Here is a 26,375-nt window from a genome sequence, read left to right as displayed (position 1 = left end):
TACTAGTGTTGAGTTTGTATCTGTTCTTGGGCGCCATGACCGACCTCATTTGAACTCTTCTGTCAAGAGAGTTAATTTGGAGCTGGAACGGCTGCTCATGTCGGGTGCGGGGTCACACATTGGTGTGGTTCCTGTTGATTCTCTCAGTAGGTGGGATTATACTAGGCATGGCCTTCACCTCAACAGGAAGGGGAAGGGTAAATTGGCTGGGGAAATAGCAGGAAAGTTAAAGAGGGGAGGCACTATCATGAGTGGTAAAATACCAGTGGTTATAGGATTCAGAAAAGACCCTTTTTTAGGGTAGGGAGGACAGAAAGAAAGCAAATTTTAAGAGAGGTTAGAACTGAGACAAATCTTCAGTTTGAGAAAGAAATCAAAAAACATAATTCCAGCTTATTACATCAGCATAAACAGCCATTGGTTAAGAATTTTCAACTGTCAGCAGATATTTTAACTCCACCCAATCTTAACTCAGTCAATGAGAAATGTCAGCTATCTTTATTGCATCAAAATATTCGAGGACTGAGAAATAAAATTAATGAATTAACTATCTGCATAGATGAATTAGAGTCTTCAAACCCAGCTGACATAATCTGCCTCTCTGAACATCATGTGACCACTGGTATAGAACTTTTAAGTGTTACAGGGTTTAGGTTAGCATCTCACTTTTGTAGATCAGAAATGGAGAAAGGAGGAGTTGCCACATTCATCAGGAACTGTCATAAATTTAAGAACATAGACATTCATAAATTTTGCCTAGAACAGCATATGGAAGCATGTGCAACAGAATTAGAATTTCACAAAAAATCCTTCATAATATTAAGTGTATATCGAGCACCTGCAGGTAACTTTAATCTGTTTGTCAACCACCTTGAAGCTGTACTGGCCCATTTAACAACCAAAAACAAAGAAATAGTGGTTGCTGGTGATTTCGATGTAGATTTCCTTAAAGACTCTCCCAATAAGAACTTGTTTGAGTTAGTAACACTATCATTCAACTTAATTCCCACAGTAAAGTTCCCCACTAGGATAGCCACTTGCTCACAAACAGCCATTGATAATATCTTTATAGAAAAGTCCAATGAACAAAATTATATTACAAAACCAATAGTCAATGGACTCTCAGACCATGACATGCAGTTCCTTCTGTTAAATGTTAATACTGAACAGGATATAAAATCTGTTAAATCTGAGCTCAAAAGGGTAATCAGTAAGCCAAAAATTGATTATTTTAGGACACTCCTCAGAGACATTCACTGGACTGATGTTTACAGCGTTCATGGCATGAATGAAAAATATAACATTTTTGCTAATAAAGTGCTTACCTTATTCGAACACTGCTTTCCCCCTAAACTTACCAAGGTTAGAGCAAAGTCTACAAAGAAGCCATGGATTACTCGAGGAATAGGGGTATCTTGTAAAACAAAAAGAAAACTGTATCTGTCACTCCGAAACATTTCCAATGTTGATGCTATAGCACATTATAAGAAATACTGCAAAATATTAAAGACTGTAATACGGATGTCAAAGCAAATATATTACAAGGAAAAGATAGTCATATCAGATAACAAAATAAAGACAATATGGGATATAGTGAAGGAGGAGACCGGTAGAACCAGGCATGAAGAGGAACAAATAGCATTAAGAGTAAATGATACATTGGTGACAGATGTGTATAGTGTTGCAGAACTTTTTAACAAACATTTTATAACTGTTACTGACAAGATGGGGTTGTCAGGTTCGGTAGATGCTGCTATGGATTACCTTAGACCAGACATTTCAAGTAACTTCCTTAATATGAATTTGACCCTCACTACCCCAACAGAAATAATGTCCATCATAAAATCTTTAAAATCAAAAACATCTAGTGGGTATGATGAAATATCAACAAAGTTAATTAAAGAATGTGATTCTGAGCTAAGTAACATATTAAGCTATCTGTGTAACCAGTCGTTTATTAGTGGAATATTTCCTGAATGGCTGAAATATGCTGAAGTTAAGCCACTGTTTAAGAAGGGGGATAAAGAAATAGCATCAAATTTCCGTCCAATTTCACTGTTGCCAGCATTCTCAAAAATTTTCGAAAAAGTAATGTACAGTCGTCTTTATAACCATCTTATCTCAAATAACATACTGTCAAAGTCACAGTTTGGATTTCTAAAAGGTTCTGATATTGAGAAGGCTATCTACACTTACAGTGAAAATGTGCTTAATTCATTAGACAAAAAATTGCAGGCAACTGGTATATTTTGTAATCTGTCAAAGGCATTTGACTGTGTAAATCACAATATCCTTTTAAGTAAATTAGAATATTATAGTATAACAGGAAATGCTGCAAAATGGTTCAAATCTTATATCTCTGGCAGGAAACAAAGGGTGTTATTAGGAAAGAGACATGTATCAAGCTATCAGGCCTCATCCAACTGGGAACTAATTACATGTGGGGTCCCACAAGGTTCCATTTTGGGGCCCTTACTTTTTCTTGTGTATATCAATGACCTTTCATCAGTAACATTACCAGATGCCAAGTTTGTTTTGTTTGCCGATGATACAAACATTGCAATAAATAGCAAGTCAAATGTAGTCTTAGAAAAATCAGCCAATAAAATATTTGTGGACATTAATCACTGGTTCCTAGCCAATTCTTTGTCACTAAACTTTGAAAAAACACACTACATGCAGTTCAGAACTTGTAAGGGGTGTCCCAAGAGTATATGTCTAACATACGATGACAAGAAGATAGAAGAAGTGGACAGTGTTAAATTCTTGGGATTACAGCTTGATAATAAATTCAACTGGGAGGAGCACACCACAGAACTGCTGAAGCGTCTTAACAAATCTCTGTTTGCAATGCGAATTTTGTCAGACATAGGGGATATAAAAATGAAAAAGCTGGCATACTATGCTTACTTTCATTCCATAATGTCATATGGGATTATTTTTTGGGGTAATTCATCAAGCCAAGCTAAAGTTTTCCGGGCACAAAAACGTGCAGTGAGAGTTATATGTGGTGTGAACTCAAGAACATCCTGCAGAAGCCTGTTTAGGGAACTAGGGATACTAACTACTGCTTCCCAATATATTTATTCGTTAATGAAATTTGTCATTAAAAATATATCACTTTTTCAAACCAACAGCTCAATTCATGGAATCAATACTAGAAATAAGAATAATCTTCACAAGGATTTAAAGTCACTTAGTCTTGTACAAAAAGGTGTGCATTATTCAGGAACACACATTTTCAATAACTTGCCGGCAGCCATAAAAATCTTAACAACCAATGAAATTCAGTTTAAGAGAAGCCTAAAGGATTTATTGGTGGCCAACTCCTTCTACTCCATTGATGAATTTCTTAGTAAAACCAACTGATTTGTATATAAGTACAACATAACTTCTGCACAATTTCAGTGCAGTAATGTGTTCATTGAAAATTTGTGTGTGTGTGTGTGTGTGTGTGTGTGTGTGTGTGTTAGTATAATCTAACTTCTGCACCATATCAGTGCAGTAATGTGTTCATTGTAAATAAGTATTACAGTAGTTGTATTACCTTATAAATAAATAAAAAACTTTTTCATTTTAAATTCAGTGCATTAGTATTTGTAAAATTACTCTTAGTGTTCATTAAAAAATTACGATCATTCCACTTGGGACCTGTGGAATGGTACATTAGCTTATTTGTTTTAATTGTAAATATTTGTCATGTATTGTTGTTTTTCTGACATGTTCCACATCCTGGAGGACCTCCTCACTACGGATCAATTGGAATGAAAGTAAATCTAATCTAATCTAATCTAATCTACACGATCACAATGCCACAAATATAGAATACATCACATACATTCAGCAACAGAAAGATTCACATTAAGCAGAAAGGAAGGAGGAAGGGGATTTATCAACATAAAAAACCTACATTATGGACAGGTAGACAATGTAAGAAAATTATTTATAGAACGAGCAGAAACTAGCAAAATACACAAATCAATCACTCATATAAATACATTGGCTACACCATTGCAATTTCATAACCACTTCTACATCCCCTTAGGTCACATAACATCAACAGATATGAAGAAAGAAAATTGGAAAAAGAAAACACTACATGGCAAGTACCCGTATCATCTAACACAGCCACACATCGATCAAGACGCATCCAACACATGGCTAAGAAAAGGCAATATATACAGTGAGATGGAAGGATTCATGATTGCAATACAGGATCAAACAATAAACACCAGATATTACAGCAAGCATATTATTAAAGATCCCAATACCACAACAGATAAATGCAGACTTTGCAAACAACAAATAGAAACAGTAGATCACATCACAAGCAGATGTACAATACTAGCAAATACAGAATACCCCAGAAGACATGATAATGTAGCAAAAACACGTTCCCACATACAAGTATGCACCACAAAATGTATTGGAGAATGATGAATACAAATTATACTGGAACAGAACCATTATAACAGATAAAACAACAGCACATAACAAACCTGACATCATACTCACCAATAAAAAGAAGAAATTAACACAACTAATCGAAATATCCATACCCAATACAACAAATATACAGAAGAAAACAGGAGAAAAAATTGAAAAATACATCCAACTGGCTGAGGAAGTCAAAGACATGTGGCATCAGGATAAAGTTGACATCATACCAATTATACTATCAACTGCAGGAGTCATACCACACAATGTCCACCAGTACATCAACACAATACAGCTACATCCAAACATATATATACAACTACAGAAATCTGTAATTATTGATACATGTTCAATTACCCAAAAGTTCCTAAATGCAATGTAACATATACCGTACAGTTAAAAGGAAGTCACGCTTGATCAAGGTCCGCGTCACTTTCCATTTTTAACCAGACATAACGTCCTAGAAAGGAAAGGAATAATAATAATAATGACACTGAAATTAATTTACAAACAAACCAGTAGATTTATTGTTAGAGAATTGTTACTTGTAACGCAAGTTACCAGTAACCCAGTGATATTTCTTCATCATCATACCATGTGTCACACATGGATTTCATGTGTTCATAGTACTGGTTTTACAATCAAGATACAAGGAAAAGCTGACAAGTGATCCAGGGCCATATTTATCCTCAAAAACATTTTTATGCTTTTCAGACAAAACAGTTCCTTTCAACAGAGGCCTTCGTTCTAGAAATGGTAGCAATTACACAAAAAAATTTGAAATCTTCTGAAAGAATTTCAATCCATGTCATTCTCAGTCATTCTTTAGATTACATCTCCCAAACCCGCAGAATGAAATGTTTCTTAATGTTGGGAAGAAAATACAGTCTCCATTTGTACACACATCTTCAAAGGACTGAAGGGGACACCAAATTTTTGTAATAATGAGTGCACAATGTCTACACGGAAATGCAGAGCATAATTCGTGAACTGAGTAGTGTCACCTACTTTAAGGAAGAGAAGTTTATCACAATGTGGAATTATTATTTCCAGCTGTGTTGCAGTACCATTCAGCTCAAACTACACTTATTTGTATTTTGACATCAATGTGTTGCAAATGTATTCATCCATCCTTTCAGCTCTATTCAGGGAAGCTTCAGGCTGCAAATTAGTCAAATATTTTGTGGAATTTAAAAAGCCAGTCAGTTTACCTTCATCTCTTAACTTTTTCATGTAAGCCTTGCATCCTGAGGCAGCACTGTTGCAAAACTGTACATCACTGTTTTTTCTGAAGGGTGCTGAAAAGCAGTCCAGACTTTAAAAATATGGTTGGAAAAGCAGAGAGAAGAAAACAAAGTCAAAGTCTAGGAGGTTATTTTGAAACCACAGGTTTCTCTTACAGTCATTGTGATAGAGTCTGGATTGTCAAGTATTTCATTTCAAACCTCAGTTAACCCCTGGTTTTTTTTTGAAGGGCAGATATTATTCTGGCATGCAGTTCCATCTCATTTCACTGTTCACTTTCCCAATTTCTGTACAGTTGAAGACTGGTGGAAGAAACCAGGAATACCCTGAAGCATGGAGAAAAATATCCTTACTGGCTTTATACAAGAACAACTCTGCTTCAAAACTAAATTTAAAAGATGTGCAAAACAGTGAGTAGAAAGAGCTTGGTAGACAGTTTCACAGTCCTTAGCTTGCAATTCGCTTAATTATTCTACCAGGACTGAGGCACCATCAGAGGTTCAGACCAACAGTTTTTTCTTCATACATAATTCTGGAACATGCCACCCAACACTGTGAATAAGTCAGCAGCACTACTAGCTTGGCTAATATCATGAAAACCAAGAAAATGTAATTGAATATTGTCATTGTAGTCCTCCAGCCTCACAATAATAGCATTGTGACTTGTTTGAAATGTCTGTTGCTTCATCCACAATATTTACGTTCCAAGACTTACATACAGTGAACAAGGATGACCCAGACTGAAAGACTGAATATTAAGACTGGTCTCAGCACATGGTTTATGAGGATGAGGAATAGACATGGAAAATAGTATGTTCTGATGAGGCACAATTCAGACTTAATTGTACTGTGAACATCTATAATTGGTGTTCTGGGCTCCTGAAAATCCTCAAATTCATGTGGACAAGGCAGTGTATGTGGGTGTAATGTGTGGTACTATCTATCATTATGTGGTTTTATTGGTAATGCCTATCATTAATAATAACATTGAATACACTTATGCTTCTCTTTGCCATACAGATCCACATTGAATGACAATATGAACACTGTACATAGGTTGAAAATGCTGTGAAATGCATAATTAAAGATGGGGAGATATAGTAGTGCTTTAACTCACGAACTTCATTAAGTGTGCCATTAATTCCACGAAAATATAGGATACTGTATAAAGGTCGGGTGTTTTCGTCAGTTAACTAAGATGCAGTGTTCTGCTCTCACACACAGGTCATAGATAGGGCAGTAGCAATTTCCTTTCAAATAATGAAGACGTCTATAGCAGGCCTTTCAGCTTGGTTTCTATTATATTCAGAGGTTCTGAAGTTGTTTCTGATTACAATAACTTGAAATCAATTAATGTTAATATTCTTTACATTCAATTACTAATTGTGTTCTATGTTCCTTTCATTTCTAAAATGATTTGAGACTATTTTCAATGTATTGTCATTCTTGTATACATTCTTTGTAAATATGACTACAGTGAACAATTAACAGCATTTTGGAGTTCATGAATAATCATTAGTACATAAAATGCCTTAATAAAAATCATAATGGAGAGGAATGTAACAATATTATGAAAGGAATATTGCTACTCACCATATAGCGGAGATACTGAATCGCAGATAGGCACAACAAAAAGACTGTCACAAATAAGTTTTCAGCCAGCAAGGCAAGCAGAAGCCCTATGATGAAAACGTTGCTGGCCAAAAGCTTATTTGCGACAGTCTTTTTGTTGTGCCTTACCTGCAACTCAGCATCTCCACTATATGGTGAGTAGCAATAACTTTCCTTTCATAATATTGTTACATTATATCTTGGATTTTCCATTGTTTGATAACAATAACAGAGAGGAAATGTCTGGAACTGAAAATGAAAATTACTTCTCATTTTAGAGTAATGCTGTGGAAAAATCTGTTAATATCTGCTGGGAATTCCTAAACCTGCCTATCATTACATATTTTATAAATGTAATTATTATTTTATTGTTTCACACTTCTTCACCTATTTTCCCGAAATCAATTTACATCCTTTCTTACAGTTTTTTTTATTTCTAATGTTAGGTAATGTATGGCGGAAGAGTCATAGATGATTATGATCGTCGTATTGTACGAACCTATATGGATGAATATATGGGAGATTTCCTCTTTGAAACATTTGATATTTTTTACTTTTACCATGATGAGTCTGTGGAGTACATTATACCACCAGAGGGAACCAAAGATGACTATATTGGTAACATTTAGTTTTCATTTTCTATTTTTACAGATAAATGTTGTAAACATAAACGTATGAAGAAACCACAGATAAATTTGTATTCATTGATCACAAATTATCCTGTTAAAATATAAGCAATGTACTCATTAATGAACAACATGTATTTAAATACCATCTTGCTTAACATCACAGAAGGAACCAAAGTGCTTTTTATTTCACTAAAGCCACATTTTTCAGCATAATTCCTATATTCCTTATTAGATTTATCCTTTATGTTGTTGAATGATGTCAGATACCATATGATGTATCACATCAGGAATACTACACGGGTAATACTACAGAGGTTGGACAAAAATATGGAAACACAAAAACCACAACACATTACCTTGCATAATATGCTGTGGGAAACCCATTATACAGCTAAGTAATTTTCAAGAAGTGATATGTTTGGAGAGAGTGACAATCTAAGAATGTGTTCAGTAGTTTCAGAATGTAATTTGCTCCTATGATTTAACAATTGTTTCTTTAATTCATTTAGTCACTGATACAGTTTATTCTTTTTGTGGTGTAATTCTGCATATGTTCCTCATTTTCCTAGCTTTCTGTTATATTTTTACACTTGTTTCATTGATTTAATATTTACTATTCCTATTTGAACATTATTTTTATAAATTTCATTGTTAATTTACCAGTTTCAGTGATAGTGTTTACACTATTTGTATTTAAATTATCAATTTTTGTTTACTGTCTCGTGTAAGTTCCTTCATTTGTCTTCTTGTTATGAGCATATAGTCAGCATTTAAAAGAGGTAATCAAGCACTGCTCATCAATAATTCCACTTATTTCAGTTATTTTCAACCACATTTAGTGCAAATTTAAATACTGCTATTTTTGCAGAGTCCCTCAAAAGTGTTTATATTGGCTGAATTGCTCATCATAATTCCTCCCATTCTTATATGATTTGCTACAGCAAACACTAAAATTTTTCTATCTATAGCATAAGATCCTGACGAACGATAGGGACATAGCTGAGAGATGGAAAGAGTACTTTCAACAGCTGCTAAATTGTGATGAACCTGAACTGCAGTTTGATTTCCAGTACCCAATTACAGCCAATGCAGACTATCCCCCACCTACCTTGGATGAGATAAAAACCAGAATCAGACACCTTAAACAGAATAAGAGTCCAGGTCAAGATGGAATACAGGCTGAAATGATCCTGGCAGGAGGAGAGAAACTTGCAGAAAAAATAAACCGACTGATACAGGCAGTATGTACCAAAGAAGAACTACCAGGAGAATGGAAAACAGCTCTGATTTGTCCAATACATAAGAAGGGCGACAAACTGAAATGTGACAACTATCGAGGAATCGCCCTGCTTAACGTCTGCTATAAGATCCTGTCCAATTGCCTCATACATAGAATTCAGCCAGTGGCAGAATCGGTGATTGGGGAGTACCAGGGAGGTTTCCGGCCAGGACGGTCAACAGTAGATCACATCTTCAGTCTCCGGCAGCTCACTGAGAAACTGGGTGAATATGGTAAAGATTTGCATATTTTATTCGTTGATTTTAAGAAGGCCTATGATTGCATACATCGCAAGAGCCTGCTCAACTGTTTAAGGGAGTTTGGCATAGCAGAGAAACTCATCAATCTGATAAAGATCTGTCTGAACGAAACACATGCAAAGGTGAAGATGGGAAATCGCGTAACTGAGGAATTTGAAGTTGTGACAGGACTCAGGCAAGGAGATTGGTTGTCCCCTATCCTGTTCAACTTTGCCCTCGAGAAGATCGTACACGAGACCTTCCAAGAGAACGAAGGGATTGAAATCGAAGGAAAGAGACTGGCATACTTAGCCTATGCAGACGACATCTGTTTACTCTCTAGGTCGGAAGAGGAGTTGGAGCAAATGACCAAAGCACTAAAGGAGGCTGCCAGCAAATTTGGGCTAACCATAAATGAAGCTAAGACAGAGTACCTCGTTATGATGCGTGGTCATTGTCAGACTGCTGATCATCTACAATCACTGCAGGTTGGGGACCATTCCTACAAGAGAGTGCAAGAATTCAAATACCTAGGGGCACTTTTCACTGAGAACTCATCATGTGAAGCAGAGATCAATGCCAGAATACAAGCAGGAAACCGGTCTTACCACAGCCTAGCACAACTGCTTCGGTCCAGATCTCTCTCCAGACAGTTCAAGATTCGACTGTACAAAACCCTGATCCAGGCTGTTGTTCTATATGGCTGTGAGACATGGAGTATCCGGAAACAGGACTTCCATAAGCTCCTTGTCTTTGAGAGAAAAGTGCTTCAGAAGATCTTCGGTCCGGTTCTGGATGCAGATACAGGGGAATGGAGGATCAGATACAACCAAGAGCTTGAGGAACTATACCAGCAGCCCAACATAGCAGGAGCTGTCAAAGCCAAACGAATGCAGTGGGCCGGCCATGTGGCCCGGATGGAGGATCACAGATGGCCTCGGAAGCTCCTGGATTTCACATCTACAGGAAAGAGACCGCCAGGGAGACCCAAGAAGCGTTGGAGGGATGGACTCCATGAAGATTTAAAACAAATGTCAATAGATGTGGATGAATGGCGGATAGCAGCAGTGGACAGAATACAGTGGAGGAGGAAACTTGTAGATGCGTGCTGTCCACTGGGCCTGATCACGTAGTAGTATTAGTAGTACTAATAGCATAAGAATGCTCAGTGTGATTAATAGTAATGTCATTCAAAGATGGCAAACAATATCATATTAGACCTATAATGTCTCCATTAACCAAGGCTTTAGAACAGTAAGTAGTTACTGGATTAGGGTTGCAGTAAGTATGCAGAGATGAAGAGGCTTGCATGGCATAGACTAATGTGGAGAGCGCATCAAACCACTTTAAGACTGGAGACCACAGCAAAATAATGTTATTTTGTCACCTTAATTTAAGCAGAATGTTATCTCTTTGTTAAATACACAACATAAAAAAGTAAGATGCCATTCTGACTATGTTTTGTGGAGTAAAATCCGTGGATGTTTTGAAGCAGATCAGAGGGAGATTGTAGTCTCAGCAGTATTGAATGCAACAAAAAATAGCAGTTGAAACCTCAAGACATGCAGACAAAGTTGTCCAATATTTATCAACACCACAACAGAATCAATATTCAGACTTAGTACACTCATGTCTACAAGACAACTGTATAGGGAGTGTGCAGCTGTTTTTACTAACAGTACAATGGAGACACAGAGCAGCTGGTGATATGTCCCTTCACAATATTGCAGGGGTTGCCCGTTGTCTATGAAGTCAGCAACATCGAAACTGGACTATGAATATATGGACCAATTACCTCCTCCCAGATGTATGGCACATCATTTTACTGAATTACTCTCATAGCACATTTGAGTGAGGAAAAGCTGATGGCAAGTACAATCACAGGAACATAAAGAGAGAGAGAGGGAGATGGTGTGGGGAGGGGGGGGGGGGGGTTTGATGGAGAGGGGGTTTCATAGGCATCATATTGAATGGGTTTCACATTTTTGGTGCTGCTCAGAAGAATACTATTAGCACTCAAAGTACAAAGATAAAGAAATAAATTAAAATGATTAAATGGTGTAGTGATATATGAATCAATATACAGAAGAATGAAAGAGATAAAATTATGACATAATAGTTGAATCACTATAAAAATAACAAAACAAAAAAGGAGAAAATAATGTTAAGACTGCCATGTCAGAGGCTCTTGCCTAACAGATCAACAAGTCTTCAGGCAACTACATCATGCAGGCAGCCACCTTTGCCCTTGCACACCTCAGCATTGCAAGTACAGCTTGATGCCATCAAGACCAGCTACCAGGAGGTGAAGCTGGTGCCTGCAGAGGGTGCCACCAACACAGAACCTAGTCACATCTGCACACCATGTGATAGGGAAATAGTTTCAACATTATTCCACTGCAGGCAGTTATATAAGCTGGCAACAGGACAGCAGTAAATAGTCAGGCTTCGAGAACCTATCCTGGACCAGGTGACAGGTGTTACTCTCTCCACCTACAGAGCAGCAAGTTAAGTGCTTATCTCTTTCTCATAGTATTTATTAAATTTCATGGCTGTTGTTTTGTTTAAGAGGTTTAATCTCAGGTACTGGAAGGGTAAATTCATTCTGTCTGCAGTGCAGTAGTTGCTCATTTGTTTGTTTTGAAGACAAGCATCTGTTCATTTAGTAAGCCAGTCAGTCAGGCCACAGCTATTGACTGATATACATCTACAAAGTGGCAAGTTAAGTGGTTATCGTTATTAAATTTCAAATGTTTTGTTCTGTTTAAGAGGTTTAATCTCATGTCTTTATAAGGGTAAATTCATTCAGTCTTTAGTGTAGCAGTTGCTCATTTGTTTGTTTTGAAGACAAGTGCCTGTTCATTTAATAAGCCAGTGAGTCACGCCACAGCTCTTGGCTGATGTACATTACAGAGCAGCAAGTTAAATATTTATCTTTTTCTGTCTTTTCCTCATAGTGTATTTATTAAATTTCATGTGTGTTGTTCTGTTTAAGAGGTTCAACCTTACATTTTTGTAAGGGTAAATTCATTCAGTCTGTAGTGTAGTAGTTACTCACTGAACAGCAAGCTACGTAACTCATTAACACATTAGCAACCTTGGTGAAACATCAGGAGGGTAGCCATCATAATTTACGTCCTCAGTCAGTCTTGCTAGGATGGTTAGTATGTGTGCAGAAGCAGGAAGAGCTGGCCACAATTTGCAAACAGCTGAATGCACTCTTGGCTATGGTCAGTCACCTTCAGGCTGCCTCAGAGTGTAGCGGTGGTGGAGAATCTGGTGCATCACATGGGACACTTCAGGTGTTGCTAGTTTTGTCCATGGGCTCTGCTGCCAAGGCACCTCCTGGTGTACCTGATGCGGTGAATCCATCCTCACTGCAGCATGAGTGGATATGGTACCACATTCTCGGCACTTGTGGCAGAGGGCCAATATGGGGACTGGCTGTCTGGCCTTGCCCATTCACTCTGTGAATGGACAAGTGGCTGCTGCTTCAGAGCAGGGTCCGAGCAGGCATGCAGGGGAAGGGATTTACCAATTATTGGGAGCTCTAACATTTGGCGTGTTATGGAGCTCCTTAGACAGATAGCTTTCAAGGCTGGAAAGAAAGCCGATGTGCAGTCTGTCAGGAGGCCTCATCTGAGATGTGGAAGCAGCCCTGCCTGCAACTATTGAATGTGCAGGGTGCAGTCATCTGCAAGTTGTAGCTCACACAGCACCAGTGATGTCCATTGCAGAGGTTCTAAGGTCACCGTCAGTTCATATAGGTGGCCGGCAGAGATGGTGAAAACTGCTGACCTCACACATGGGGTGCAAGCAGAACTCACAATTTTTCAGCATTGTCCCAGTTGATCTGGGTCCTTTGGTGTGGAGCTGACTGGACGGTCTCAACCAAAGGCTTCCTCGACTCTGTGATGGGCTTGGCTGCAGATTCCTAGACCTGCATTGTCAAGTGGGTATTTGTAGGACTCCCCTTGATAGTTCAGGGACGTACTACATGAAGGGAGCAGCTACTTGAATAGTGGAGTACTTGTGGAGTACACATGATTTCTTTTTAGGCTAGACAGTAGTTTAAGGTACTCTGATGAACACTCGGCAGTGGATATCCAACAAGATCATGTTCAGAGTAAACACACTTTTGCTCTAAAAAATTTATCAATAATTTCTTAACTGTCAAAATATTGAAATGATAATTAAATGGACACCCTAGCTGCAAATAGGTGATGATATACTTCATTAGGGACATGTAGAAAATGTGTGCCCTGAACGGGATCGAACCCGGGATCTCCTGCTTACATGGCAGACACTCTATCCATATGAGCCACCGAGGGCACAGAGGATAGTGCGCCTGCAAGGACTAATCCCTTGCACACTCCCCGTGAGACCCACATTCCCAACATGTCCACACTACTACATTTGTAGTGCTTGGCAGCGTACACACAGCGTAAATATCTTAGACCTTGTAGCTACAAATAGGCTGGATCTTATTGACAATCTCAGTATAGAAAAGGGGATTAGCGATCATGATGTCATTATGGCAGCTATGATTATGAAAGTTAATAAATCAGTCAAGAAGGCTATAGAGCAGATGAGCAGCTGTCAGCATTGCACCTAGTGTAAACTGGCATCACTTAGTTCCAGTAAGATGGATGTACAGGGATAAATGGGCAAAGTTCAAGCAGATTGTAAATTGTGATCTGGAGAATTGTGTGCATAGTAAGCTGATAAAGGGTGCAAAAGATCCATAATGGTTTAATAACAAAATTAAGAAGGAGCTGAGGAGGCAGAGGCTGTTGTAGTATTGGTTCAAAAGAGGATGTATAAATGACGACAAACAAAGATTAGTAGGATTCACATGTCTGTGAAAAGATCTATGTGTGCAGCTTATGACACCTACCACCATTGTATCTTAGCAAAAGATTTGGCAGAGAACCCAAGAACAATTTGGTCCTATGTAAAATCGCCAAGTGTGTCTATGGCTTCCATTCAGTACATTGTTGACCAGTCAGGTGTAACAGTTGAAGATAGCAAAACAAAAGACAAAGCTTTAAATTTCACATCCAAGAAATTCTTCACACAGGAGAATCATGCAAACATACCATCATTTGACAATCTGACAGACTCCCATATGAACAACATAGCAATAAGCATACCTGGCATAGAGAAACAACTGAAACATTTGAAAGCAAATAAATCACTAGGTTCGGATGGAACCCCAGTTCATTTTTACAAAGAGTACCCTATGGCATTGGCCCCTTACCTAGCTTGCAGTTATCATGAACCTTTCACCCAGGACAAAGTCCCAAGTGACTAGAAAAAAAGCACAAGTGACACCTGTATATATAAGAAGAGTAAAAGAACAGACCTGCAAAATTACAGACTAATATCCATAACTTTGGTTTGCTGCAGAATCCTTGAACATATTCTCAGTTCAGATGTTTTATAAAGCATTACTCATGCAAAACTCAGCTTGCCCTTTTCTCATATGATATACTGGGGATTATGGGTTAAGGGCAACAGACAGATTCCAAATTTCTAGATTTCTGGAAAACGTTTGACATTGTGCCCCACTGCAGGCTGTTAACAAAGGTACAAGCATATAAAGTAAGTTCACAGATATGTGAGTGGCTCAAAGACTCCTGAAGTAATAGAACCCAGTATGTTGTCCTCAATGACAAGGGTTCGTCAGAGACAAAGATATAACTGAGATTGCCCCAGGGAAGTGTGACACAGCCACTGTTGTTCTCTATGCACATAAATGATTTGGCAGATGGGTGGGCAGCAAGCTGCGATTTTTTTCTGATGATGCTGTGGTGTATGGTAAGGTGTCGAAGTTGAGCAACTGTAGTAAGGTAGAAGATGATTTAGACAAAATTTTTATTTGGTGCGATACATGGCAGCTAGTTATAAACGTAGAAAAATGTAAGTTAATGCTGATGAGTAGAAAAAACAAAGCCATAATGTTCAGATTCAGTGTTAGGAGTGTCCTGCTTGCCACAGACATGTTGCTTGGATATTATGTGTAACACTACAAAGCCTGAACAAGCAGGTGAAGACTGTGGTAGGGAAGGTGGATGGTCTACTTCACTGTTATCCATACCAAAGGTAGACATACCAACTATTAGGTAGGTGGTCATAATGTTCTGGCTGATCAGTGATCTGGTGGACAGGGTGGCCAGCAATCTGCGGTTGTTTCCTGATGGTACTCTGGTGTATGGTAAAGTGTCAAAGTTGAGTGATTGCAGGAGGATACAAGATGACTTGGACAAAATTTCTAGTTAGTGTGATGAATGGCAGCTAGTTCTAAATGTGGGAAAGTGTAAGTTAATGTGATGAGTAGGGGAAACAAATTTGTAATACGGGATTAGTAGTGTACTACTTGACACAGTCACATCATTTAAATATCTGGGTGTAATGTTGCAAAGAGATTTGAAATGGAATGAGTATGTGAGGACTGTGATAGGGAAGGCAAATAGTTGACTTCCATTTATTGGGAGAATTTTAGGGAAGTGTGGTTCATCTGTAAAGGAGACCACATTTCGGATTCTAGTGTGACCTTTTCTTGAATATTGCTCAAGTGTATGGGATCTGTACCAGGTTGGATTGAAGGAGGGCATCAAAGCTGTTAGAGGCAGACTGCTAGATATGTTACCAGTAGGTTCAAACAACATCAGCTAAGTGTTATAGAGACACTTTGGGAACTCAGATGGGTATCCCTAGAGCGAAGGTGATGTTCTTTTTGAGGATCACTATTGAAAAAATTTAGAGTAGCAGGATTTGAAGCTGACTGCCAAATGATTCTACTGCTGCCAACATACATTACACCCAAGGACCACAAAGATAAGATATGAGAATTTAGGGCTCATATGGAGGCATATAGACAGTTGTTTTTTCCTCACTCTGCTTGTGAATGGAAAAGGAAAGGAAATGACGAAGTAGTCATACAGAGTACCCTCCACCATGCACTGTGTGGCGGCTTGCAGACTATCTATGTAGATCAAACAGGATTGCTTTTGAAGTCCATTGTTAGGACAAACGTCAGTGTCAGAAGTCATCATTGTGTCTTTTTCCAGACTCTCACACCACTGATATCCAGGGATATTATCTTTTGGTGCAACACAGTGTTTTCATCACTAGTGACATTATTCTGAATTGGTCATTCTGGTCTTCAGCCCCAAACACTTAAGTGTTATCTTGCTGAATCTAAACTAGAACAGTCATCATCCTCAGACTCAGACTTACAGGCCATGAACTTAGCATCTAGCTGGTAATCACTGCTGAGCTCTGCATCCAGCAAGTGTTCATTCCTGACTTGGATCCATGCAGTTTTAGTACTGAACAGAGCATTCTGTCAGTGTTTTCTCTAGGAACCTATTCTTCAGCCCTTGCCCTTGGCACTTAGTGCCAGTCTGATCTTATTGTGGTCCACAGTTATTTTGTATCTATTGTACTACTCTTGTTACTGTTTGTACCTGTTGTGTTACTCTTGTTACTGTTTCTTGGCATTTATTTCCATGTTGCTGAAGCAGACTTTTTTGTTCAATAAACTTGTTATATCCTGGCTATTGTTTTCCTGAGTCACAGAGTGCAACACTTCAAAGGCATATGTAGGATTTGGGAAATGAACATAATGTTCATGATGCATAATGATTGTCAACGTTACTGATTCAAAAACACAATATTTATTTATAGACATCTTATGGACATATACAACTCAAACACTTGGCTTCTCAGAACAGCTGCCCAAGGCCCAGAGATACCGTTTTTGTAGTGATATTCTTTGGGACAGAAGTGCATAGAGCTTATGTCCCCACACATAGTTTGAAAAACTGATAAGGAAGTAAATGATTCTGAAAGTGCAACAACTTACTTGGAATTAGGCTGCACAGCAGTACAGAAAATAAATTTTTAGATGTGCAAGTCACTGAAGTAGTGTCAAATTGAAAGACTTGCACCAGGCAACCAAAGAACCCCAGACGTGTTTTATTGCCCTATAATACCATATAGTTGCTTCACTTATTTATAAAAGGAATGTAATTTATGAAGTATGCACTCCAGTAGGAGACATAAACACAATAAAATAAATTGAAAAATTAAATAAAAATATGTACAGCCGAAAAAACTATAATACCATACAGTTGCTTCACTTATTTATAAAAGGAATGTAATTTATGAAGTATGCACTCCAGTAGGAGACATAAATACAATAAAATAAATTGAAAAATTAAATAAAAATATGTACAGCCGAAAAAAAGTGGAGAAATGATACACCTCCAAGAATTTTAATTTCTTGTTATCAGTATGACCAGCAGGAATGTTCATTGTAAACAAGCCTCTATTCTGAGAGCATATGTATAATTCATATGTGTGGTATTTTGTAGCTAAGTAAATACAAAGCAGAAAGCAGTAGATAAACATTGGCTATTAATTTGTTTACTTATTTATTATAGGGATAGGAATGATGATGGAAATAGGATCACATTTGAGGAAGTGGAGAAAATGGTCAATAGATTGTAGTGCAATAAAGCAGCTGGGGTGGATGAAATTAAGTCGGGACTCATCAAATACAAAAAAAAATGGCTCTGAGCACTATGGGACTCAACTGCTGAGGTCATTAGTCCCCTAGAACTTAGAACTAGTTAAACCTAACTAACCTATGGACATCACACACATCCATGCCCGAGGCAGGATTCGAACCTGCGACCGTAGCGGTCTCGCGGTTCCAGACTGCAGCGCCAGAACCGCGCGGCCACTTCGGCCGGCCTCATCAAATACAGTGGTATTAAATGGCTACATAAGGATAATTGAAATGGTGTGGGAGTCGGGATAGGTTCCATCACATGGACAAAAGCAGTAATCACACCAATCTTAAAACATGGAAACAGAAAAGATTGTAACAACTACAGAGGTATCTCTTTAATCAGCATTGTGGGTAAAATCTTCTCAGGTATTGTTGAAAGGAAAGTGCGAGTATTAGTTGAGGACCAATTGGATGAAAATCAGTGTGGGTTTAGGCCTCTTAGAGGTTGTCAGGACCAGATCTTTAGCTTACGGCAAATAATGGAGAAGTGTTATGAGTGGAACAGGGAATTGTATCTATGCTTTATAGATCTAGAAAATGCATATGATCTTGTTCCTAGGAGGAAGTTATTGTCTGTTCTACGAGATTATGGAATAGGAGCCAAACTTTTGCAAGCAATTAAAGGTCTTTATAGATAGTCAGGCAGCAGTTAGAGTTGACGGTAAATTGAGTTCATGGTTCAGAGTAGTTTCAGGGGTAAGACAAGGCTGAAACCTGTCTCCACAGTAGTTCATATTATTTATGGATCATATGTTGAAAACAATAGACTGGCTGGGTGAGATTAAGATATGTGAACACAAAATAAGCAGTATCGCATATGCGTATGACTTAGTTGTGATGGCAGATTCGACTAAAAGTTTGCAAAGTAATATTTCAGAGCTAGATCAGAAATGTAAGGACTATGGTATGAAGATTAGCATCTCCAAAATGAAAGTAATTTCAGTGGGAAAGAGATATAAATGGATTAAGTGCCAAATAGGAGGAACAAAGTTAGAACAGGTGGACAGTTTCAAGTACTTAGGATACATATTCTCACAGGATGGCAACATAGTGAAAGAACTGGAAGCGAGGTGTAGCAAAGCTAATGCAATGAGCGCTCAGCTACAATCTACTCTCTTCTGCAAGAAGGAAGTCAGTACCAAGTCTAACTTATCTGTGCACCGTTCAATCTTTCGACCAACTTTGTTGTATGGGAGTGAAAGCTGGGTGGATTCAGGTTACCTTATCAACAAGGTTGAGGTAACGGATATGAATGTAGCTAGGATGATTGCAGGTACTAATAGATGGGAACAATGGCAGGAGGGTGTCCACAATGAGGAAATCGTCCACAATGAGGAAATCAAAGAAAAACTGGGAATGAACTCTATAGATGTAGCAGTCAGGGCGAACAGGCTTAGATGGTGGGGTCATGTTACATGCATGGGAGAAGCAAGGTTGCCCAGGAGGCTCATGGGTTCAGCAGTAGAGGGTAGGAGGCGTAGACCAAGGAGAAGGTACCTGGATTCGGTTAAGAATGATTTTGAAGTAATAGGCTTAACATCAGAAGAGGCACCAATGTTAGCACTGAATAGAGGATCATGGAGGAATTTTATAAGGGGGACTATGCTCCAGACTGAATGCTGAGAGGCATAATCAGTCTTAAATGATGATGATGATGATGATTTCTTATTGTATTGAGCAGTCAGGTGTCAATAAATTGGTAGTACAGACTCAGAATTAATGTCTGAAAGCAGCTTCTATCTGTTATCTTGACAGTGTTCACATCTGTGATGATTTTTCTACACAGTGATGTCTTCAAAACCTGATATAGTGAATGAGTGTATGACTGAACCATGAAAAAAGGGAATAATTAAATGAAAAGATGCATTGTCACTCTGATTATTTACACTTCATAGACCATAAGTTTTAACTTAATTGTGCAAAAACAAATGTTTGTTTCATTGAATATTCAACACATTTGCAATGACATGTCTGAAAAATTCAAACTAATGGCCTGAATGAGCTATCAAAAGCTGTAGTTTCTGTGTGTCTTATGGTTCTCTTTGAGCTGTAAAATATACGTGTAGACGCATTGATGACCCAGACCATTAACACCACTGCCCTCCATGAGACTGAACGCTGCCTGTTGATATTGAAAGCATGTGTTGTGGTAAGGAAAATATGTAAGTGGAACAGCAGTTAATGAAATTTAGCAATGATTGTTGTTGTTGTTGTTGTGGTCTTCAGTCCTGAGACTGGTTTGATGCAGCTCTCCATGCTACTCTATCCTGTGCAAGCTTCTTCATCTCCCAGTACCTACTGCTACCTACATCCTTCTGAATCTGCTTAGTGTATTGATCTCTTGGTCTGTCCTCTACGATTTTTACCCTCCACGCTGCCCTCCAATGCTAAATTTGTGATCCCTTGATGCCTCAAAACATGTCCTACCAACCGATCCCTTCTTCTCGTCAAGTTGTGCCACAAACTCCTCTTCTCCCCAATTCTATTCAATACCTCCTCATTAGTTATGTGATCTACCCATCTAATCTTCAGCATTCTTCTGTAGCACCACATTTCGAAAGCTTCTATTCTCTTCTTGTCCAAACTGGTTATCGTCCATGTTTCACATCCATACATGGCTACACTCCATACAAATACTTTCAGAAACGACTTCCTGACACTTAAATCTATACTCGATGTTAACAAATTTTTCTTCTTCAGAAACGCTTTCCTTGCCATTGCCAGTCTACATTTTATATCCTCTCTACTTCGACCATCATCAGTTATTTTACTCCCTAAATAGCAAAACTCCTTTACTACTTTAAGTGTCTCATTTCCTAATCTAATCCCCTCAGCATCACCCGATTTAATTTGACTACATTCCATTATCCTCGTTTTGCTTTTTTTGATGTTCATCTTATATCCTCCTTTCAAGACACTGTCCATTCCGTTCAACTGCTCTTCCAAGTCTTTTGCTGTCTCTGACAGAATTACAATGTCATCGGCGAACCTCAAAGTTTTTACTTCTTCTCCATTAATTTTAATACCTTTTGTGAATTTTTTTTCTTTTGTTTCCTTTACAGATTGAATAACATCGGGGAGAGACTACAGCCCTGTCTCACTCCTTTCCCAACCGCTGCTTCCCTTTCATGCCCCTCGACTCTTTATAACTGCCATCTGGTTTCTGTACAAATTGTAAATAGCCTTTCGCTCCCTGTATTTTACCCCTGCCACCTTCAGAATTTGAAAGAGAGTATTCCAGTTAACGTTGTCAAAAGCTTTCTCTAAGTCTACAAATGCTAGAAACGTAGGTTTGCCTTTTCTTAATCTTTCTTCTAAGATAAGTCGTAAGGTTAGTATTGCCTCACGGGTCCCAACATTTCTACAGAATCCAAACTGATCTTCCCCGAGGTCCGCTTCTACCAGTTTTTCCATTCGTCTGTAAAGAATTCGCGTTAGTATTTTGCAGCTGTGACTTATTAAACTGATAGTTCGGTAATTTTCACATCTGTCAACACCTGCTTTCTTTGGGATTGGAATTATTATATTCTTCTTGAAGGCTGTGGGTATTTCGCCTGTCTCATACATCTTGCTCACCAGATGGTAGAGTTTTGTCATGACTGGCTGTCCCAAGGCCATCAGTAGTTCTAATGGAATGTTGTCTACTCCCGGGGCCTTGTTTCGACTCAGGTCTTTCAGTGCTCTGTCAAACCCTTCACACAGTATCTTATCTTCCATTTCATCTTCATTTACATCCTCTTCCATTTCCATAATATTGTCCTCAAGTACATCGACCTTGTATAAACCTTCTATATACTCCTTCCACCTTTCTGCCTTCCCTTCTTTGCTTAGAACTGGGTTGCCATCTGAGCTCTTGATATTCATACAAGTGGTTCTCTTCTCTCCAAAGGTCTCTTTGATTTTCCTGTAGGCAGTATCTATCCTACCCCTAGTGAGACAAGCCTCTACATCCTTACATTTGTCCTCTAGCCATGCCTGCTTAGCCATTTTGCACTTCCTGTCGATCTCATTTTTGAGACGTTTGTATTCCTTTTTGCCTGCTTCATTTACTGCATTTTTATATTTTCTCCTTTCATCAATTAAATTCATTATTTCTTCTGTTACCCAAGGATTTCTATTAGCCCTCGTCTTTTTACCTACTTGATCCTCTGCTGCCTTCACTACTTCATCCCTCAGAGCTACCCATTCTTCTTCTACTGTATTTTTTCCCCCATTCCTGTCAATTGTTCCCTTATGGTTTCCTGAAACTCTCTACAACCTCTGGTTCTTTCAGTTTATCCAGGTCCCATCTCCTTAAATTCCCACCTTTTTGCAGTTTCTTCAGTTTCAATCTACAGTTCATAACCAATAGATTGTGGTCAGAATCCACATCTGCCCCTGGAAATGTCTTACAATTTAAAACCTGGTTCCTAAATCTCTGTCTTACCATTATATAATCTATCTGATACCTTTTAGTATCTCCAGGATTCTTCCAGGTATACAACCTTCTTTTACGATTCTTGAACCAAGTGTTAGCTATGATTAAGTTATGCTCTGTGCAAAATTCTACAAGGCGGCTTCCTCTTTAATTTCTTCCCCCCAGTCCATATTCACCTACTATGTTTCCTTCTCTCCCTTTTCCTACTGACGAATTCCAGTCACCCATGACTATTAAATTTTCGTCTCCCTTCACTACCTGAATAATTTCTTTTATCTCGTCATACATTTCATCAATTTCTTCATCATCTGCAGAGCTAGTTGGCATATAAACTTGTACTTCTGTAGTAGGCATGGGCTTTGTGTCTATCTTGGCCACAATAATGCGTTCACTATGCTGTTTGTAGTAGCTAACCTGCACTCCTATTTGTTTATTCATTATTAAACCTACTCCTGCATTACCCCTATTTGATTTTGTATTTATAACCTTGTAATCACCTGACCAAAAGTCTTGTTCCTCCTGCCACCGAACTTCACTAATTCCCACTATATCTAACTTTAACCTGTGCATTTCCCTTTTTAAAATTTCTAACCTACCTGCCCGATTAAGGGATCTGACATTCCACGCTCCGATCCGTAGAATGCCAGTTTTCTTTCTCCTGATAACGACGTCCTCTTGAGTAGTCCCCGCCCAGAGATCCGAATGGGGGACTATTTTACGTCCGGAATATTTTACCCAAGAGGACGCCATCATCATTTAATCATACAGTAAAGCTGCATGTCCTCGGGAAAAATTATGGCTGTAGTTTCCCCTTGCTTTCAGCCGTTCGCAGTACCAGCGCAGCAAGGCCGTTTTGGTTAATGTTACAAGGCCAGATCAGTCAATCATCCAGACTGTTGCCCCTGCAACTACTGAAAAGGCTGCTGCCCCTCTTCAGGAACCACATGTTTGTCTGGCCTCTCAACAGATACCCCTCCGTTGTGGTTGCACCTACTGTACGGCCATCTGTATCGCTGAGGCACGCAAGCCTCCCCACCAACGGCAAGGTCCATGGTTCATGGGGGGGTTAGCAATGATATTGGACCAAAATTGGGAAACAGTGGCATAAGTGACACTGACAAAGGCAAAATTGTTATGGCCCAAAACCTGCAGATAGGCATCTTGGAAATGATGCTGATGAGCTGTTTTCATTCTACTGTCATGAGTACCTATGGAAAGTGGCTGACAGATGGTGAAGTCATGAGTATGCAAGAAGGTGCTGGATGACTATGCCTCATCACAGATTATGAAGATTAGAGTTTGACCACACTGTAAAGCAGGATAGGCAGCTAACCATAGCGTACCTGAAACAGAGTAAAATGCTGATGCAGGCAGAAGTGATCCAGAGCACACCATTCAGCACACATTATTGAAGGTGGGGCTCCACAGTTTGCATGAATAGAAACATGCTGCCTAACCAGACGAATTGCATTTGTTGTTTCAACAGGTCAATGGTCGAGAATGATATGCCATCATGGAAGTGAACAGCTACTCAAAACATGCACCATGTCATGGACACATGCCAGAGGATCAGTCACCTGGGCTTTCATGGGACCTCTGGGAGCTGTGGACTACATGAACTTTGTTACAGAGCACTTCCATCCCTTGATGTTTAAAGTCATCCCCAATAGCAATCGCATCTTCCAGCCGGACAAAAGTCCATTTGAAAAGGCCAGGTCATGCTACAGTGGTTTAAATAGCATTATAATGAACTCACATTATGTCTTGGCTACCACACTTGCCTGATCTGAACCCAAGTGGCAATCAGGCACCAGCTCTGCATGCACAAACTAGTAGTCCATAATTTATGGGAACTGCCGGATTTGTGCAATATACATCCAGAAACCTAAAAAGGACCTGTAAAATCAGTGCCATGCAGAATTGGTGCTGTATCATATTTGTAAGTTGTACCAACATGCTATTAAGCATGTTGTCATAATGTGTGTGTGTGTGTGTGTGTGTGTGTGTGTGTGTCTACAACTGTTATTGTACTTAAATACAGATAAAAATTAGTTATAAAATTTCAGTTTTGCCTTTTATTCCATAATTTACAGTTTGTTTATGTTGCTGCAGAATATATTGACCAGCTGCCCTTGGTGAATAGTCCAGATGTGTTTGGTCTACATCCAAATGCAGAAATTGGTTATTACACTCAAGCTGCCAAACTAATGTGGTCTCATCTTATAGAACTACAACCTCAAGCTGGTAAGTACTCATTAAATGTGTTTCATACATGTATATTTCTTTTTAGTTGTTACTCTGTAACTGTGTATATGCAAACTTTTTTATTATTATTATAGAAAATAGGCCAGTCATTTAATACTGCTGTTACTAATTCACCTCTGGCTCTGAAATCACATTCTGTTTCAAAATCATTGTTATTCTCCAGCAAAACAAACAGAATTCCCATTCCTTATTGCACATATTTTGGGTTGTTCATAATAATTTCTCAAACATATGTTAAAATGACACTGCTCTGATAGCAAATACACACTATATCATAAAATATAATCAGATACAATAATGATATTTCTGGTGCAATATGTAAATAATTTAGGAGGAAATGAGGCCACTCACTGAATAGTAGAAGCATTGAGTCATTGATAGGCACTCAAGAAAAGAATAAAAACTGTGCTAGTTAGGTATCCGACATCTCAGAGGGAAGCAGTAGGTGTGTGGGATAGCTGGCAGCTCAGAGGGAAGGTGAATTTGGCAGGTCTTGCATCTGGGTCTTCCACATGGAAATGATATCTGTGGCAAGGATTTGGGAATGAGAGTGTTATAGGGATGGACAAAATAATATATAGGCTGGGTGGGTGGCATAATACTGCTTAAGGAGGATTTGGAAGGATCATGGGTAAGATAGCTTTCATTTCTGGGCATAAAGATAGATAGGGGAAGCCCTGGTGAAGGACATGGTTCAGTTGCTCCAATATGGCAAGATACTGGATGATGAATGGGCGACTCCTTTGTAGTTGGTTCCTGGTGGGTTCTTTAGGAGTGGTGGGAGAATTATGGGTGTATGAGGTTATGGCATGGTAAATCGGTTTGTGGGCTATGTTTGGTAAGGCCTGCCTGCAAAGGCCTCTTTGAAACCTTCATCATTCATAAGTTGGATTCAGGGAGACAGACACTGATTTAACCACTAATCCTGCAGACAAAGGCGCCATCAGTGTTGTGATGAACTGCAGTGAGCACTTGACAGAAAGCTTCCACCAACTGGCTGACTCCTCTGTCTACAGGCTCTGCCATAGTGATCTTATCCCAGAAGTCCAAGATAGCCACCAATCCCTACTCAAATCCTTAGGTCTAACCTACAATCTCTCCCTTGAATTCATCTCCTTCCTTAGCCTTATGACCAACCCCCCCTGCCCCCCCCCCCCCACACACACACCTACTACATGCTTCCAACAACCCATAAACCCAACAATTTGGGTGCCCCACATATCTTGTTAATGTTCTACCTACCACTGCAAGAAACTCTGCTCTTGACAACATTTTACACGTTATCACTTGATCCCTGCTTATCACAGTTCATACCATTTCTCTATAAACCAACATCCCACATGCCTTACTGCTATCAGATACCACCTCTGCCAAACCCATTATCTTATTGCTTGTACACCTTACCAATTACATCCTCACACTCAGCTACTTCTCCTTTGAGGGGAAGGTACACTAAGGAATCCAAAGCACAGCCATGGGAACCTGGATGGCATCCTCTAATGCCACCATGTTTGTGGGGCATCCAGAGGAAACCTTCCTAGTCTTTCAACACTCCAGACAACTTGTCTGGTTCAGGTTCATTGATTATATGTTCAGGATCTGGATCCTGGGCAAAGATACCTAGCCTCATTCCTCCACAACATCAACACCTTCTCTCACATCCACTTCACCT

The 26,375-nt window shown here is 39.0% G+C and overlaps 1 protein-coding gene across 1 annotated transcript in view; it reads left to right on the top strand.

The window, feature by feature from the left end:
• LOC126263364 (dynein axonemal heavy chain 10) overlaps positions 1-26,375 on the top strand; it is a 1,742,213-nt gene that overhangs the window by 1,627,331 nt on the left and 88,507 nt on the right. Inside the window, exons 74-75 of the mRNA XM_049960456.1 lie at positions 7,740-7,911; positions 24,551-24,682. Coding sequence (XP_049816413.1) covers positions 7,740-7,911; positions 24,551-24,682 — 304 coding nt within the window. The remainder of the gene's footprint in view (positions 1-7,739; positions 7,912-24,550; positions 24,683-26,375) is intronic.

Source organism: Schistocerca nitens, chromosome 6 (genome assembly GCF_023898315.1).
Source record: "Schistocerca nitens isolate TAMUIC-IGC-003100 chromosome 6, iqSchNite1.1, whole genome shotgun sequence".
Taxonomy (NCBI): Eukaryota; Metazoa; Arthropoda; class Insecta; order Orthoptera; family Acrididae; genus Schistocerca; species Schistocerca nitens.
Note: the sequence above shows the minus strand (reverse complement) of the source record. Positions and strands in the feature narration are given on the sequence as shown.